General features: G+C 42.8%; 1 protein-coding gene across 2 annotated transcripts in view; it reads left to right on the top strand.

Annotated features, from left to right (window-relative positions):
* Positions 1–19,557, top strand: part of bru3 (bruno 3) — a 1,518,741-nt gene that overhangs the window by 34,481 nt on the left and 1,464,703 nt on the right. Inside the window, exons 4-5 of one of the 2 annotated variants that reach the window (XM_070537812.1) lie at positions 2,755–2,780; positions 2,920–3,011. The exons of the other annotated variant lie outside the window; for it this stretch is intronic. Coding sequence (XP_070393913.1) covers positions 2,755–2,780; positions 2,920–2,931 — 38 coding nt within the window. The 3' untranslated portion in view covers positions 2,932–3,011. Of the gene's footprint in view, positions 1–2,754; positions 2,781–2,919; positions 3,012–19,557 lie in introns of those variants that run through there. 2 annotated transcript variants of the gene reach the window in all.

The raw sequence follows: 19,557 nt of genomic DNA, 5'->3' as shown, positions 1-19,557 counted from the left end.
GAATTAGCCTAGACTTGAGGAGGGAACGGAAGAAACTGGTACATAAGAAGCCGATCAGTGAGTTAGCGGTAAGAGGGAATATAGAGGAATTCTGGATCAAGCTACAGAACAGGTATTCGGCCTTAACTCAGGAAGAGGACCTTAGTGTTGAAGCAATGAACGACAATCTTATGAGCACCATTAAGGAGTGTGCAATAGAAGTCGGTGGTAACTCCGTTAGACAGGATACCAGTACGCTATCGCAGAAGACGAAAGATCTGATCAAAGAACGTCAATGTATGATAGCCTCGAACCCCACAGCTAGAATAGAACTAGCAGGACTTTCTAAGTTAATCAACAAGCGTAAGACAGCAGACATAAGGAAGGATAATATGTGTAGAATTTAACACGATCTCAGGAACGGAGGAAGCCTAAAAGCAGTCAAGAAGAAATTAGGAATAGGCAAGAATCAGATGTATGCGTTAAGAGAAAGCCGGCAATATTATTACTAATATGGATGAAATATTTCAAGTGGCTGAGGAGTTCTGTAGAGATTTATACGGTACCAGTGGCACACACAACGATAATGGAAGAGAGAATAGTCTAGAGGAATTTGAAATCCCACAAATAACGCCGGAAGAAGTAAAGAAAGCCTTGGGAGCTATGCAAAGGGGAAGGCAGCTGGGGAGGATTAGGTAACAGCAGATTTGCTGAAGGATGGTGGTCAGATTGTTATAGAGAAACTGGCCACCCTGTATACGCAATGCCTCATGATCTCGAGCGTACCGGAATCTTGGAAGAACGGTAACATAATCCTAATCCATAAGAAAGGGAACGCCAGAGACTTGAAAAATTATAGACCGATCAGCTTACTGTCCGTTGCCTACAAAGTATTTACGAAGGTAATCGCAATTAGAATCAGGGACACCTTAGACTTCTGTCAACCAAAGGACCAGCAGGATGCCGTAAAGGCTGCTCAACAATTGACCATATTCACACTATCAATCAGGTGATAGTGAAATGTGCGGTATATGACCAACCCTTATATATAGCTTTAATTGATTACTAGAAAGCGTTTGATTCAGTCGAAACCTCAGCAGTCATGGTGGCATTACGGAATCAGGGTGTAGACGAGCCGTATGTAAATATACTGAAAGACATCTAGAGCGGCTCCACAGCCACCGTAGTGGTCCATAAAGAAAGCAACAAAATCCCAATAAAGAAAGGAGTCAGGCAGGGAGATGTGATCTCTCCAATGCTATTCACAGCGTGTTTACAGGAGGTATTCAGAGACTTGGATTGGGAAGAATTGGGGATAAAAGGTAATAGAGAATACCTTAGTAACTTGCGATTCACGTATGGTATTGCCTTGCTTAGTAACTCAGGGGACCAATTGCAATGCATGCGCACTGACCTGGAGAGGCAAAGCAGAAGGGTTGGTCTAAAAATTAATCTGCAGAAAACTAAAGTAATATTTAACAGTCTCGGAAGAAAAGAGTTTACGATAGGTAGCGAGGCACTGGAAGTGGTAAGAGAATACATCTACTTAGGGCAGGTAGTGACCGCGGATCCGGATCATGATATTGAAATAATCAGAACAATATGAATGGTCTGGGGTGCGTTTGGCAGGCATTTCCAGATTATGAACAGTAGGTTGCCATTATCCCTCAAAAGAAAAGTTTATAACAACTGTGTCTTACCAGTACTCACTTACGGGGCAGAAACCTGAAGGCTTACGAAAAAAGTTCTACCTAAATTGAGGACGACGCAACGAGCTATGAAAAGAAGAATGATGGATGTAACGTTAAGGAATAAGAAAAGAGCTGATTGGGTGAGGGAACAAACGCGAATTGATGACATCTTAGTTGAAATCAAGAAAAAGAAATGGACATGGGTAGGAAATGTAATGAGGAGACAAGATAACCGATGGTCATTAAGGGTTGCGGACTGGATTCCAAGGGAAGGGAAGGGTAGCAGGGGGCGGCAGAAAGTTAGGTGGGCGGGTGAGATTAAGAAGTTTGCAAGGACAACATGGCTACAATTAGTACATGACCGGCGTAGTTGGAGAAGTACGGGAAGGCCTTTGCCCTACAGTGGGCGTAACCAGGCTGCTGGTGCTGCTGCTGCTGCTGCTGCTGATCATGATGATGACACTTTATGCTGCCGCTTCTTTGTGGGATACTCACCTTGTGAATACGAACTCAATGCAACGCGAAAATACAAAAGTTGCCACTTCCCGCAGTAGTAGTTCAAAAGAAATTAAGATAAATATCTAGAATGAAAGAAAGGCTAGCAGCGAGCAGGAAACTGCTTCCAAGGAGGCAATAAGCATACATGAGATGAGGAAGGGCAAATGAATAAAATAACGAAAACATTGTACGTCGACCTACTACGGTGTACCCAGCAAAGAAATATGGGTGGTGTTCCATTGGTATAGCTTGCCAGTGAAATGTTACAAGCGATGACGGGGACTCCCACATAATGCATGTGTTGTTGGACCGTTCGCTACATGAAGCTTACGCGACATATAGAGCGCATTGAAAAAGGAAGTGTGCTCCTAAACTAAACTGAAAGTAGGGTGTCTATTGCCGTGTAAAGCTTTTGAATTAGCTCGGATTTGTCCTTAATGCATGCTGATGTGCTAAATGCTGCAGATGCGCTTAGATGTTTTTGCAAAGGTCTAGAATGCATTCCGACTTACGATTTATTTCTGTGTGAATTTGTTGTTAAGGGAGCACATCTTTTCCATGCCATTTCTTTTTTGCGTTAATACAGAGTCGCCCCTGAATACTCCCCAACAGGTACGTATTCAAGAAGCTAACCTTTCTATGCAAATGACGGGCGGGTACGTTTACTAGTACAAATGTGTATAATGCCCACCGTTCATTATACAGATGCGTAAACCCGCAAAAGTAAAATGATATCGGGTCTATCTCACAGGTACGCCGGTGAGGAACACGTCTTCTTCACTTGACAAACGAGTAACCACATGAAATGACTCGCCCAGGAAAGAAGCGCAGCAAGAACCTTGCCAAGAACAAGTAAACAAGCGAAAGTGTAAAGCAAAGATTTCTAATAGCGTTTTTGAAATAGCTCTGGAAAAATTATAGAGAAATATATATTTGCGAAACAAACACAGTTCGCTTTGATCCCTGGTTTATGCTTTACTAAGTTAAGTGCCGAAACCGACTCGTATTGTTATTTGGGGAGTTGCGTAACGGTGAGTGGCCGCCTGTCCCGCACAACCACGTAGAGCGCAAGACGGTGCTATTCTAGACGTAGTGCGCCCACCGCGGAAGGTTGGAAAAACACCCATATAAGCACAACGAAGAAGTGGCTATGTCAGGCGGCTCAACTGATAACTGTAGGAGCGCCATTCGAAACACACGGAATCATTCTCCACTTCCGGCGGCGTTTCCTCTACTTCCTATTTAAATAAAAAGATGTTGATCCATAAATATTTTCACAAACAACGGTTAAATGTGTTACTTTTCATTTTTCGTTCCTGCTTGGCTGTTTCTCCGACTCTCTCTCCCTTAGAAGATGACTTCATTTCTCAATTCCTTGCTACCCTTGTTTTCTGTTGCCAATTTTGCAAGAAAAGTGCTGTACATTTATGGAAATGTCAGACGAGGCACCGGGTGACATTCATACTGCCTAGGAGTTTAACGGCTATGGCAGGGGTTGACGATGGATGCTATTCCACATGATTTTACTTTTCACCTTGTCTAACCCATATCGCGGGTGTATGGTTCCGAGGATCTGCCAGAGTCGCGGTGAGTCGTCACTCGAGGAAATAGTGAAGCAAAAGGAAAAATTAAACGCAATTGGCGTTTTCTCTAGCCGCATACAGACTAGCTCAGTACGAACTGAATATTTTTCCTTGTCCCTGGTTCAGTCTAATCAAAAAAGGCTGAACTAACGAAGCAACAGCGATGCGCGTGACCGTTGTAATAGGCTTTCACAATTGGGCGCATCTCGAGTTAATCGCGCGGGCACGGAATCGATGCGAAAACTGGCCTTCACCCCTGAAGATAGCGATAACTACCATCATCCAAAAAGAGTTAAAAAGGCAACAAAACGTTAACCGCCGAATAGCTGCCAAAACTCAATATTGATCTTGCGGCGCATTAGGCATGTGTGTGACGAGTGGTGGCATGTGTGAGGGGGGAAGTATGCCGCTTAATTTTGGGTGGGGGGGGGGAGTGGAAAGGGGGTCCCGGCCACCCCGTCCCCCCCTGGGTACGTGCCTGCCCCCCCCAAAAATGTCTCCTCTGTCCCACATAAGGCTATGTGTAATATGAGGCTTCGCCTTCAACACATAAATAGTACACTGGTATAAGGACGCCAGACAAACTTTGTGTAAACAAACTTTTAGTGATCCTATATCTAATTTCTTCTGCTACTCGCCTTCTCATGCGTAGCCTAGCTTTCTCGGGAAGGTCGTTGAACCAACTTTGCTTATATGCATCAATCACTCGCTATCAAAAAACTTTAGCGAAGTTGGCTTCCTAAAAGCTCGTGCGCTGTGACATGGCTTTGTTATTGAAAACAATTTCTGGCACAATAACTGGCCACAAGGCGGTTGGAACGGGCACGTGCACGCGAGCGCAACTTCGGAGGTGAGCAAAATACAGTGTGCTCCTCTTTGCTGAAAATTCCGCTAAGATGCGGAGGAAGCGTTCTTTGTGTTGCTTTTTTTTAAAATATTGTGCTACACAAAACGTGTTTTTCGCGTCGAAAGCCAAAATACCTGAACTTATCTATAAACTACACGATTCCCGTGAACGACAGGAGAAAATGCTGGTGAGGTATCTGAATAATAATATTAAAAAAGCATCATATCCCCTTTTGACAGAAGTTGATGAAACACGAAACTGGTAAATTTTAACAATTGCAACATGAGTGCAGGCTGTAAGTAAAGCACCGTGTTTTGTAGCCCCAGATTCCGGCTTACTGGAAGGCCGTGTTTTGTAGCTGGTTCAACGATGTCAACCCCCGAGTTATTGATAACAAATCTGAAGCTTTTCATGCGCGAGGGTATCATCATTTAAGCCGTAACCCTTGACCCAAACACGAAAAAAAAATCAAGAAAGATATCAGGCGGATAGTTATGCGCTTGTGAAAGTTGGTGCATTCTTATTACTGAGTTCTCAAATTGTATTTGTAAATGACAACTCTCTTATTATGCTGCTTCCGTGTTCCTGTGCGCAAGACATTGCTAGGGCATGTTAAAACATTCTTGGAACAACTTTTTTCTTTCCAGTCATGTCAACGTCATAAAAACAATACTAAATGAGTAAGAAAAAAACTCGTCAGACGTGGAACGGCCCTTCATCCGTTAGACAATGGCAGCGGCCCTCTTGGCGGGAAGACTTTCATCACGTGACAGGCTGTCAGGCTTTTTATCCAGCTAAACACATCGTTATTGGTAACCATACGGTGATCTTGTTGACTGGAAAGATCAATTACATTGCAAATTTAAAAACTGCCCTTTAATTTAATTTAAACCGATATCTTTTACGCACCATCTTGCGTACTGCTGCGTATGGTGCGTCGCCTATACTGACAACGCGACTGGCGAAATAGGACTCGCGTATACGTAAGTCGCATCCGATTCAAATTCATGGAAATGATTAGTAACATTTCACGAAATGGGCTCATTGCCGTGGAAGCAGTTGCTATACATCTCACACAACTGGATATCGTGGTCAACCGACGACCGCGGGAAACGGAGCCATATTGAACAGTTCGGCGGTTAATTCCTGTCCGATGCAATGTGTGATTCTTGCCCAAGAATATTGCCAATTTTCCAGTGCTAGTACGTGATTGGTGCCTAGTGACCACAATGTAGCTTTTTTTGCGCTATGAAGTTGAAGTTGAAGTTTATTTATATGCAAAACATAGGTACATAAATGTAATATACAGATGAGTATCCCAAAGTAATGATACTCGGTTAGTAACTACAACAGAATTGTAAAATTGTTGGCAGCATAAGAGTGGATAGCGTAATAATATATTAGTTGCAAGAAAAGCAAATGATAACGAAAGAAAAAAAAACACAACAAACTATGCGATGTAGTGTAACAGAAATAACAACGGAAGTGACAAAAATTATAGAATTGTTAGACAAAAAGGAAAAAAAAGAACGAACAAAGAGAAAAGAAATGTGGCGCAATGTGAACACTGCAAAAAAATATTTATTATTAAATAAATAATAAATATTTATTAGGAAAAATTATCAGAGGTTAGCAGAAAATCTTTTAGCTAAGCCTTGAAACGCTGAAATGTAGGTAGTATTTTAAGCGAAGCAGGAAAACGATTCCAAAGTATAATGGTAGCGAATGTAGATGTTCTTTGTTATGGTTAGTGCGAACTGGTGGTAACAAAAATTAGAATGAGAAGCGAACCTTGTAGTGTTTGTATTTCTGAGAGAGCTGGTCTGAATATATTGAAAGGTCAGCTGGGAATCAAGCAATTTATAAAATATTATTGCTAAATTGTAGTTGAATAATCTTTTTATACATAATATTTCGTACTGTTCAAGCAGGCCGATAGCGTTAGAGCGCAGTGAACTGTGGGTGATGATACTGATTTCTCGATTTTGTATATGCTGGACTGAAGACAAATAACATAGATATGTATTACCTCAAACAATTAATCCGTAGTGAATGTGTGAATGAATTAACGAAAAGTAGAGTGAAAGAAAAGCAGAAGGATAAAAAGTCGTGCCTTGTAAGCGCACGGATACCAAAAGCGCACTTCAGCTTGACATGATTGAAGTACAGGTGAAACTTCAGATGGCTGTCTAGGATAACCCCTAGAAATGAAACGGAGTCGCTAATGGGGAATAGAATGATTGCCTAAGGTTAACGAAGGTGGAATAATTAGTGAGTTTTGGTGCATATGGAATACTAAAAATTTCGTTTTAGATGGAGTAATGACTAGATCGTTGTCATTTCACCAACTCATTAGGTGGTCAAGAGTCTTATTTAGTTAGATTACTAGAGAATAGATACACTTATCAGCTATAGATATAGTCATATCGTCAGCATATAGAACGTAATGACTTAAGTCAGTGACGTCTGGCATATCATTAATGTAAACAGAAAAAAAGCAAAGGCAAGTTCCGTATTGAGCCTTGTGGTACCTTGGTTAAGTTTTTTAGAACTGAAAAAAGTTTCACACGCATAAGCAATAAATTCCCTATCAGACAAATAACATTTTAAGACGGCTAGGGCAGGGCCAGTTATTCTATATGCTTCAAGTGTACGAAATAAAATTGTGATTAATAGTATCAAATGCCTTACTAAGGTCTAAGAAAACTGAACCAACGAATTCATTATTGTCAAGACTATTCTTAATAAAATCAGTTAAGCAAAGTAGAGCTAAGTTGGTGGAGTTTCCTGACCGAAAACCAAACTGGCGGGATTTTTTTATATGGAATTTTTCCAAATACTTGTTTAATCTGATCAAAAATAAATTTTCAGTTATTTTATTCAGGGAAGAAAGAATCGAAATTGGACGGTAATTTAAAATTAATTGTTTATTACCTTTTTTTAAAAAAATTTCGATAACCTTTGCACGCTTTATCAATGGCAGAAATTCACCAGACTTAAAGATCACGTTAATTACTACGCTCAGAGGTTCGCATATGGCATCAGCGACTAGCTATAGGTGGGCCACTGCAATACCATCTAATCCTGGACTTGCGTTACGAAGATTACGCGTAATAGAAAGCACTTCATGCGGCGTGACAGGATGAAGGAAAAATGAATGGCTCAGGCATTCTATTTTAGGCTGAAAAATTGTTTGTTTGTTTCTCTCAGGTAATGCGAAATGATCAGAAAAAGTGTTTGCTATCTGAGCAGGCTGACAAAAAGTAAGATTGTCGCGTACAATTTTAGAGACAAACTCTGGCGGCTCATTGTTGAAAAAGTCATTCAGCAACTGCCATTGCTTTTTAGGGTTGTTTTTATTCTGCAAGGACGCTGTTTCATAGTAAAGCCTTTTGGCTTCTCTGAGAGTCCTGTGAAGAACGTTGCAGTATGTTTTGTACCGATTTCTCAGAGAGCAGTTAAATGGTTGTCTTTTAGTCTTCTTATGCAAATTATCTTTTTTGCGCAAATTCTTCAGCAGACCATCTGACCTCCAAGGATTATTGGGGTGTTTAAATCGATTTTTACATCGATTTACATCGGCAGAAGAAATTAAGAGCTTCTATAGGGTCTTCAATAAAATTCAGATCTGACCAGTCAGTGGAGCTAATGGTAGAAGTTAATTTATCTTTGTCGAGCACTGTAGTGAGGTAATAGGTGGCAATGTTGGCCAAACGTGTTTCGAAGATTGCAAAAATCGGAAGTTCAATGTGAACAACGCCCGCCGAAATGGGTACGTCTAGGCTTGTTAAAACATGATCACTTAGTGAACGAGAACCCTCACCAACGCATTTTGTAGACGATGTAATGAGAGATTCAAAGCCGTAGCCACTGAAAGAGTCAGTGTAGGCTGTATACAAGCTAGAATTAACATCCAGCAAGTTGATGTTTACATCTCCCACAATCATTACCATTTTATTTTTCGGGAGCAGTTTGTTAAGTATGTTATCAAGAGCATAGATGAAATCCGAAATGTTAGAGCGTGGTGACCTACAAACACAACCGAGAACAAACGTTTTAGTGCTGCATGCCTCGATGGGCTCGTTAGTTTCCACCCATACCGTTCCGCAGCAATCGACGTGAAAGTTTAAATCGTTTCGGCGAGTGTCACTGACGTGCGGAGAAACAAAGATGGCAGCCCCACCATGCCTACTGTTTAAGCGGTGACAGTATTCAGGACTGTAAGAATGAAACCCATACATGTTACTATAATCGCTAGAAAGCCACGTTTCGGAAACACAAATAAAAGAGAAATCATGATCAAGCGAAGATAGAAAATTATGTATCCCCTCGTGATTCTTTCGTAGACTGCGTGCGTTAAAATGAATCAGCGAAGGATTAGTGTGACAAAGTAAAGAACGAAGTTCACGAGAATACGTAAGGGACGTAGCGAAGAAAAAGTGACCAGGCACGTGTAATCAGCAAAATAGCCACTGTTACGTGAATATGCGCCATGGTACTGTCAGCAGCGACAGTTTGCTCGCCACAGCTGTAGCCGCTCAGGGGACATAGTATATCCACGGTCTGTATACGTGCTGTGAAACCAGTCACATTGCACTCGCCATGGCTGTGGCATTTTGCTGTTAAACGCGAGTTTGTGGGTTCAATTCCAGGCCATGGCGACCACAATTAGATGGGGACGAGATGCAAGAAGAAAAGTGTGCACTTAGATTCAGGGGGACGTCACAGAACCATAGGCGGCCTAAAATAATCCGGATCTCTCTGCTACGGCGTCTCTCAAAGCGCAGTGTTGCTTTGATACGTTATACCCTGTCTATCAGTTCGCATTTAAATTGCAGGAGCTGCACACAAATTCGCACGGCCATTACACGTTGGAGCGGCCCGATTCGTGATGACTCATGATCTGCAAGACCTCAATAAAAGTTCTACCATGCCATACAATTCAATTTGACAATCGTATGTAAAGGACTGCAAAATTATTATTTTTTTTCGGAGTGCAAATAGTATATATAGTTATTTGCAATGACAGTGAACATTATAACTATCTACACGTCGTGTTTCACGTAACTTCGAGATAATTTTTCTTGAAGAAGTGACACTTTGACGAATGACACCAACGGCATATTGGCCGTTTTCTTCAGGAGCTAAGCATATCTTCCATACAGCTGTTACTAAACCGTTTGGCTACAAACATTTATGCGTCGTTTAAAGTTTCATCGAAAAGCATAAGATTACTTTTTTCAGAATAGCTATCAGCGCATACAGGAACACTTGACAGTTGTTGCGACAAAAGTAATGTTCGTGTGGTCTTTTTTTTAAGTTTCCGATGAGTTGGTTTTGAGCCCGCGAAATATAGAATTACGGACGAGAACGCACCGCCGCGCTAAACGGGAAAGTAGGAAAAACTACATAAGCAACAGCAATTCATATACAGACGAACGAAAAGCCTGGAACAGGGTTAACAAAATAAAAGGCCGCGAAACTCATCCCTTACCTTTATTAAATACACAAGGATACACCCTGGAGGATCAGGCAGATTGTCTAGGAGCACATTTAGAGCACATTTCCAGTACATCTCATTACACAGATATATTCCTAAAATACCAGCGACTAGCAGAACAGACGAATTTGGGTCGGAAAAGCACATCCAACGAAGTATACAATCGCCCATTTGCAATGGCTGAGTTCCAGGCCTCACTGAACTGTTGCAACAAGTCCGCACCAGGAAGTGACAGGATAATGTGTGAGATGGTCAGACACTTACACCCCGAAACCCCAAAAACATTACTGTTACTCTTTAATTCCAAGTTCTCTGCAGGCTACATTCCTTCTGTTTGGAAAGAAGCAATCGTAATCCCTATTCTCAAAGAGGGCAAGGACCCTTCCTCACCTAACAGTTATAGGCCTATAGCTCTGACAAGTTGTATATGCAAATTATTTGAGAAAATGATTAACGGTCGCCTCATCTATTTTCTTGAAAGCAACAAGATACTCGATCCCTTACAGTGCGGTTTTAGAGAGGGTAGATCCACAACAGATCACCTTGTCCGCATCGAGACAAATATCCGTGATGCCTTTGTCCACAAACAGTTTTTCCTGTCCGTATTTTTAGATATGGAGAAGGCATACGACACAACCTGGCGCTTTGGAATGCTCCGTGATCTGTCTGAAATGGGAGTTCGAGGCAACTTGCTATTCATCATTCAGAGTTACCTCTCCAATCGCACGTTCCGTGTTAGAGTTGGTAACGTTCTGTCTCGTCCATTTACGCAAGAGGCTGGTGTTCCACAAGGAGGTGCGCTCAGCTGCACTCTTTTTATTGTCAAAATGAACTCGATCCAGACTGCCATACCACGTAGTATGCTTTATTCTGTATATGTAGATGACATCCAGATAGGTTTTAAATCATGTAATCTAAGTATCTGTGAGTGACATGTAGAGCTTTGCATAAATAAATTGTCTAAGAGGGCGGACGAAAATGGTTTTAGGCTAATTAAATCCGAAAAAAGTACCTGCGTCCTGTTCTCTAATAAAAGAGGGATACTGGCGGACCCCGTAATCAATCTCAATGGACAACGGTTATCTGTGAGCTGTGAACACAAATTCTTAGGGATCCTTCTAGACAGTAAGCTAACTTTTGTGCCACACCTGAAGTATGTTAAGGCAAAGTGCCTCAAGACTATGAATCTGCTGAAGCTGTTGTCACGCACAACTTGGGGAAGCGACAGGAGATGCCTAATAAAGTTGTACAAAAGTCTAATATTAACACGCCTTGACTATGGCGCCATGGTCTATAATTCTGCTGGACCTAGTACTCTAAAAATTGTAGATCCTGTCCACCACTTAGGCATCCACCTTGCAACAGGTGCCTTTAGAACTAGTCCTGTGCAAAACCTTTACGCCGAATCTAATGAATGGTCCCTATACTACCAAAGGACATATTTAAGTCTTTCGTATGCCTTGAAGGTAAAATCAGCTGTGGATCATCCATGTCATTCAATTATTCACGACTCCTCCACGGCCAGGCTATTCCGTAACCGCCCAGGTGTCCGGCCTCCTCTGTTCCTCCGGTTGGAAGCACACTCAGAAAAAACAGGGGTCTCTCTTTTAGAGAATGTCTTAATGGCCACCTCTCGGCTTCCACCGCCTTGGGAGTGGCAAAATATCAAATGTGACATCTCTTTCTTATAATTATCGAAACAAGCACCTGAGGCTCACATACAGTCCCATTTTGTTGAACTTAAAGAGAAGTATTGCTGTGACGAATATTACACAGATGCTTCGAAGTCTCCTGCTGGTGTTGCTTACGCAGCTCTCGGACCCTCATTTTCAACATCAGGGCCACTAAACCCACACACCAGTATCTTTACGGCAGAACCATACGGTATACTTTCGGCTATTAAACACATAAGGCGCAGAAATGTCGCTAAAGCTGTTGTCTTTACAGACCTATTAAGTGTCGTGAGAGCCTTGGTTAGCTTACGAAAGCATAAGAATCCCGTTTTGAATGAGCTGTATAGTTTGTTGTGCTCCGCGTGTATCTGCAACCAAGCGATTATCCTGTGCTGGATACCTGGCCATAAAGGTATAAAAGGCAACGTAGGTGCTGACGAAAACGCTACGTCAGTGAGTTTTAGCGACACAGATGGAAATATTCCCATTCCTGCCACAGACCTAAAGCCCTTTCTGCGCCGTAAATTGAGGAAACATTGGCAAGCAGAGTGGGATACACAAACATTGAATAAGTTACATATTATAAAACCAATATTGCAGAACTGGGTAAGTGACAAAACAGCACAGTACAAGGAAGTACTTCTTGCCGATTAAGAAAAGGACACACTTACAGTACTCACTCCTACCTCTTGACTGGCGGGGATCCTCCTACTTGTAGTAGGTGCGGCGATAGCCTGACAGTCCTCCATGTTCTTATCCAGTGCCCTCCAATAGAAACGGAGAGGAAAAAGTATTTCCCTTCTGCATACCGGGAAAATATACCTCTCCATCCTGCATTTTTTCTTAGTGACAAACCGCTTTTTAAACTGCAAGTAGTCTTGGAGTTTTTAGCCGAAACCGACACTCTGAAAATCATTTGGCCAGTCAATTTTTAGCACGTGACTAACAGCCCTGCATTCAAGGGCTCTCTTGAAACTCTGCTGTCAGTGTTGTTTTATTGCATAATGTTTTAACGACAGCCCATTGCCATAGCCCACATCACTGCCTAGTCACCGTTATTATTTTAGCAACTATATATTCTACGCCACTTACAGCTACAGATTTTAGGCCCTTTTACAGCCATGTGACATCTACCATAAGGAATTTATTGTGCACGCCATCCATAATACATCGTCAACATTACCACTTGTCATGGCGCTCTTTGGCCAAACCTGGCCCTTGCGCCATAAAACACCACACATCATCATAGAATTACGGATGGCGTAACGTGGCTGGCACTATCAGTTGTGTCAGCAGGCAACGAACCTCCAATTCTTTCTGTCGAGGGGCGAACTACCCTAGTATCCAGCGCAAGCGAGGTGCCGGCAAGTTCTTCATGCAGGTAGATATCGTTTACGTCTTCGTCTAATATGTGTTAGGCTGGCCAGGAAAGCCAACTGAAGCTTTCTTGTCAACTTCCTCTGCGCCTGACATGCGAACACTAGTTGTAAATTCAGTCACCATCATACATAACCCCAACGCGCCTTTAGCGCCTTTTTGCTTCTCCTGTTTTGGGTGCCGGATATTTCCGCTTGGTGCGACTTTAATGGTGCTTGCATGGTACTAGTCATTCAAAAAGTAATACATAAACGAATAATTTCATTCTTAACCGAGCACCACATTATGCCACCCTTTCCGTTTGGTTTCGCAAAGCAGCGCTCAAACGAAACCTTGCTACTAAGGCAAAAAGAAATTATACTAGATGCATTCGAACAGGAAACATATACACTTGGAATTTTCGTTGGCTTCTGAAAAGCTTCGATAGAATTAACCACTTTACACTAATTAAAAAGCTAGACCACTATTGTTTCCGGTGTAACTTTCTAAATGTCATAAAATCATATACGGAATACCGACAGCAAAAAATTGAAATTAATTGCTATGCGTTTAGTTTAAAAAAATTATCAAATCGCGTGCCCGAAGGTAGTATCCCGGGTCTTCTACTTTTCAATATTCATGTGAATTACCTAGGGAACATCGATAATAGCACAACTTTCATTATTTATGCAGATCATACAAGTTCAATATTTCAGGAGTGTGATTTCCATAAGCTTGTGGATAAAGCAAACGGTGTCTTGGAATTACTGTACACGTGGAGCAAAAACAATTCGTTAACTATAAACAACTCTAAAACAAAATCAGTACTCTTTCATCCCAAAAATATGCCCGTAAACTGAAATTTGACCCTAACGATTGGTTCGGAAACAATTACAATTGAACCTGTAGTGAAAACCGCGGGAGTGATTTTTCACAAAAATATACTATGGAACAATCAGGCTGACCTTGTTCACCCTAAACTTTCTCATATTGTACGTGTCCTAACGCGTCTGCCTTTTCTTTTTGCCGCAGAGAGTTAAGCTCGTACAATATAACGCTCTATTTTTGTCTACACTAAGTTATTGCTATCTTACATGGGGCACTAAATGGAAGAGAACTTAGGCAGAATATATCGGCTGCAGAAAGAAAGCCGTGCGTGTAATTACAGGTGCTCCACACGATGCACACTCTAAACCCATCTTCGAAGCCCTAAATTTACAAACAATGAATGAAATTTACAATTCGATTTTACTTACGCAATATCGTACTTGCCGAAAAATCATGATTCTTTTCTTACAGACTTAGCGCATTTAAGCCCACGCACCTGCCCGTATAGCACACGAGCCACTGATGATTGGAGAATCCCTTACACATGTACCAACTATGGTTGCCAAATGGTCATATTTACTCCCCCTAAGACTAAGTAGGTTTTACATAATGAATGAATGATAACGTTTTTTCTCTCCAAACATCTTTCTTTATGTGCGTTAAAACACAATCAATGCAATACTCAAGGACATCTTTTGCCATTGTATTGATACTCATGATTTCATGTTGCTGTTTGCTATGTGTTAAATTGTGTGAAAGCCTTCGTCAAGCCTTGATGGCTTTTTGCTTTCATCCCACAGCATCACTGTTGTGACTGTTGTACTGTCTCCTCTGGTGCTGAAATAAACTGATTTAATTTAATAATACGCTTTCATTTAAAAGCGTTACGTTTGTTTCTTATAGCTTAATTGTATTTCTTAAGCCACTGTATAGATGTGTCTTCAAAGTTCGGTTGAGTGTGATGGCCGGAGCACATGTCCCGTTCATCGATCTTCGCGGTACTCAAATATACATAACCAACTGGACCAAAATTCTACTCTTCTGAAGTTCTAGAAAGCACTGTTATTTGAACGCACCATTGCGTATTGCGTGAAAGAAAGCAGCAAGTTGTAACATTGTGGAAGTAGCTGCATTCATCAAATGTTTTCGCTAGGTTCTAAATGTCCGACGTCAAGTTATACGCATTTTACAACACCATGAGCGGCTGCTGCGAGCACATTATAAACTGGTAGACAAAAGGAAAAAAATAAAGACGAGAAGGTCCGGCGCGGAGCAAAATCAATAAAATTAAAGTTTGTTTACATATGTAATGACTATAGCAACCGCAATGTACACAATGCGGGCAAATGTCCGATGATACAGACTCACTTAAAGCAGAAACCAGAAAAGGGAACTCAAGACCATAGAGAGTAAGCATAACTAGCACATATAACTGGTTCTAAGAAATTCGTCGCTGCTTTAGGCACCAGGCACTGGTGCCTTCTTACACAACAAAAAAGAGCGGCAGAAGGCATTACATCTCATATAGCGAAAGCTCTGAGATGAGGCGCGTATATCGCGAATACTTGACAGATGCATTCACCCTGCGCGCTGAGCGCACATCCTGAAATCGATTTGAATGGGACGCTCTGAAACTAATAAAAGAAGAAAAAGAAACATGTCGCGTTTCTGAAAGAAGACAAGCACAAATATAATAACGTACGTGGACAGGGAAAGCTCAAGCGAAGTAAGTCGAACTGAGGACAAATCGCAATTGAGCGATACTATAGAGGGGAAGTGGAGAAGGCGTTTTCAATTCGAAGAAAACGAAAACAAGAACGAGAAGCATGGTCACGATAAAACCGAATACCACTGCTTTTTTCCTTCTAAGACGGAAAACAGATTGCGTTCTGCACCGGTCACCGACGGTGAACACGAAAAAGGAAGGTGGTGCGAAGCCCAGAACTGCCGCCATTTGAAAAGGGCTCGAGCGCAAGAGACGGGCCCCATAATCGGATATCTGGACGACGCATAGAGTGTGCCGGTGGGATACGCCATGCGCGAAAAACTCAATTGATTTCACAACGCGCTGAAAGAAGTATTGGGCGATGGTGCACATCTTGATGAAGGGCGGAAGAGATTCGATACATGTTGCCTATCACAATTGTAGAAAGACATTTTTTTGGAGGAAGGACAAAAAGAGTCAAACAACACAAAGGGCAACAGGAGAGGTTCACACCACAACGACCTTTTTGGAGCCGCTTTTCACGGTTTATAATGTTGTTCGCTTCCTCTTGAACTGGAATATTTTTTTTAATTTGTTGATGTAGGTCTGAATGGGGAACACGGTAACCAATGCGCACACCAGCGTAAGTCGAAATCAATCAATCAATCAATCAATCAATCAATCAATCAATCAATCAATCAATCAATCAATCAATCAATCAATCAATCAATCAATCAATCAATCAATCAATCGCACTCAAATATTTGCCAGCGGCGTATATAGTTATCGATGACAGCGCAGAGAATTAGCGAGTCAGCGCGGACGAATTATAACCCCAAATCAAGGCATAGAAGAACCAACTTTTGCTTTAGTGTAGCATACATTGGTATAGTATAGAATATATAGTGCATTAGATAGTACAGGCGTACAGTACAGTATACACAGTGCCAGACAAAGACACGCGGGAAGGTAAAAAAAAAGAGACAAAACTATACCATGGGGGCACCCCATCAATTATCATGATGTGCGAGAGCATTACCTGTCGCCGAGTTGTGTCGCTGAGGTTAGCGTAGCGGCGAAATGTTGCTTCGTTTAGCGCTGCTGCGTTATGTTTCCCAGCGTAATGCTGCTGCTTATAAGGTCGCAGCAACGCAAGACGACAAACCAGGCATATTGCGATCTCTCAGCTGAGCTTTATTTGCGGAGTCCTCATTTAAGCACATCGGTTGAGTGTTCAATCTCGCTGACAGCGCTTTTCAGCACAATGACACCGCTTTGGCGGGAGATGAGAGGGCTTTCCCGAGCGGCACCATGATGGTGACACCACGTTTCTTCATCGGGTTCGTAGGCGAACTCCGCCTCTTATACTCACGGGGGGAAGTCGTGTCGTAGTCGTCCTCCGACGGGTATCTGAAGCGCGTCGCATTGTTTATGGTCGCCGGCCATGGGCTCCGGCGTCGGCGAGTCCAACTTGATTAAAAGTAGCATGGATGCACGTTGCCTCGCTGCGGCCGCTGCAGCTCGCCGTGCTCTCTGCGCATCCGCTCGCTCCCCCTTTCGTGTTGTCGGGGACTTTGGTGGTGAACGTTGTTTCGCTGCAGCAGCTCACTTCGCACGTTTCGCTGCGTCGCAATGGTGTCGTACTTTGTCGGTTGTGAACTGGCACCTCCGGCCACGCTTTGCTTTCTCGCCAGATGACGCAGACGCGAGCGACTCAACGTCGGACGATGAAGACTCCATAGAGCCGACATTTGCGCCACTCCGATCATGCTTCAGCTAGTGAATGGCCTGCCAGGCTGAGCCCAAGCATGCGCACAGCCTCGAAGATATTCATCACTGTTACCTGTTGCAATGGCGGCGTAATGCAACGGCTGCGCAACGATTAGCGCATTAGGCTACGGAGCGGTAGTAGTGGTGGTGGGGCAGAGGATCGAATCTTCACCGTGGCCACTTTTGTTTTAGTTGACGATTGAAGTAATTTGCCTGCTGTTTTTTCTGCCATGGCTTTTTGATGGCGGGGTCGCGCAATTAGCCTAGTAATGCTCTCGCTATAAAAAGAATAACATCCAACTTTAGTAAGTCCGCCGGCTCCTTAAGTACTGCGACAACTCCCCTCCAAATGGAACCGGGTTCCTCGTCTGGTTTCTGGCCTTTAACACTTATAGCGTCACAAAAGTCATGTTAACGACGAAGTGACACAGGTAAGTGATACGGGTTAGAGGAAAGGGCTTGTATACAGAGATTGAAAGAAAGAAAAGTAATAGGGAAACAAAACCTGACAAAAAAATTATCCTGAGTAGTATAGCACCAAACTTGAACAGCTCGCTTCCCTCGTCAACATGTGTGCTAAAGACGTACACGCATGCGTGCGTGTCTGTGTTTGTGTGTGTATGTTCTGATTATACGTTGCCGTGCGTTCGAAAATCCCCCCCCCCCCTTTTTTTTTCTTAGTAACAGCTGTGGATGGTCGGTTTACGCGTTTATCAGTGCTGTGCATTTTGAATGCCCCATTGGCCTGTTTCCATTTGGTCAGAAATGCACGTTTTAATTACAGTTCGCTAAAGTGTGGTCCACATGAGCATGCCGGCCGCACCATGCGCAGCTTGATTTACGGAATGTGCGGTCTGCTTGCTTCAGTAATTATGCCTCCACTGCGCCTCCCGTTAATATATATTCCCGTTGGGACACTGGTGCATCCTACTGGTTCCTACTGTGCGCCAACGCGATGGGCAGCGCTCTCAATATTGGAGCGAAAAATACTGCCCAGCCGAACGTTCAGCTGCTCCCAGAGTAACCGGAGTAGCTACGCGATCAAGATTCTGTCGGATATGGGTCGGGCTCCAAGCTGGAAATGAGGGCGCGAACCAGTGTTTGGAGCTGGAGCATGGCCTTCGGAACTGTATCAGCAGTTCTGAATGAATCTGGCGAATGTGTTGCGAGCACTCGGAACACTCCGGCCATATGGAAGCGGCTTTTGCCGCAGCAGTAATTGATACCGTTTTGCAAAGTGACATCGCGCAGACATGGTGTCTGGCAATTTCTGCACTGTACTGCGCACCACGTTGACTGTGAGAGCGGTAACGTCTGTGTATTTATTTCGGAGGCCACAACAGACAATAGTGCAGCGGATGAAGACGTCGCTTGCATCGCAAAGAGCAAGTATTTGTTGAGAAAATCATGATGTCACCTGTGAGAGCCTGCTAGAGAAGCGAATGCTCGAGAGGGAAAAAAAGAAAATTTTCATGTGGATGGCCAAAAACAACATCGTAGAATTTAAACAATTTCTTGTGCAGGAAGGGAACCAAAAGGTCACAACGAAACCGTGCCGTTGAACTAACCGTCGTTCCAACAAAGGAGACCCGGCGTTGCAATCATGTGACGTCGCAATAGGTTGTGCGTGCAAGCTTGGAGAATCGTGCTGCTTATGTATTGCATCATTTTTTCCGAGTTGGTCTGCTTAACCTTGTGCTTCTAGAAAGCAGTGTTACAAAGGGCGCTAAAAAGACACACGCAAGGAAGAAACACACAGGCGCTCTTTGTGTCTCCCTTGCCTGTGTCTCCTAGCACCCTAAAATCATGTTTTTTAAATCGCACCAACTTGCGCAAGATTCGTTAAGATACACTTTTGCTTCTAGTCAAAAGAATATAGTTTTTGATCGCCTGTTCGTATGTATTGCCTACGTAGCGTATAGGATCGCCCTGATGAAAATATTTGTAGCGCACACTATAAACCCTAGTTCATTTCCCTTCTTTTTTTCTTAAATAGAATAGAAAACGGTTTTAATATCAAGTCGTTAAAAATTTCGGGAAGTTGCGCATCGCTCGCGAAGCTGTCGAGAATTTTTTGTAGCACGCATTTGTGTCACTCTGCAACACAATGTTGGGTCGACTGAGGTC

The sequence above is a fragment of the Dermacentor albipictus genome, chromosome 4 (genome assembly GCF_038994185.2).
Source record: "Dermacentor albipictus isolate Rhodes 1998 colony chromosome 4, USDA_Dalb.pri_finalv2, whole genome shotgun sequence".
In the NCBI taxonomy this organism is placed as follows: Eukaryota; Metazoa; Arthropoda; class Arachnida; order Ixodida; family Ixodidae; genus Dermacentor; species Dermacentor albipictus.
This window is presented reverse-complemented; position numbering and strand designations above follow the sequence as displayed.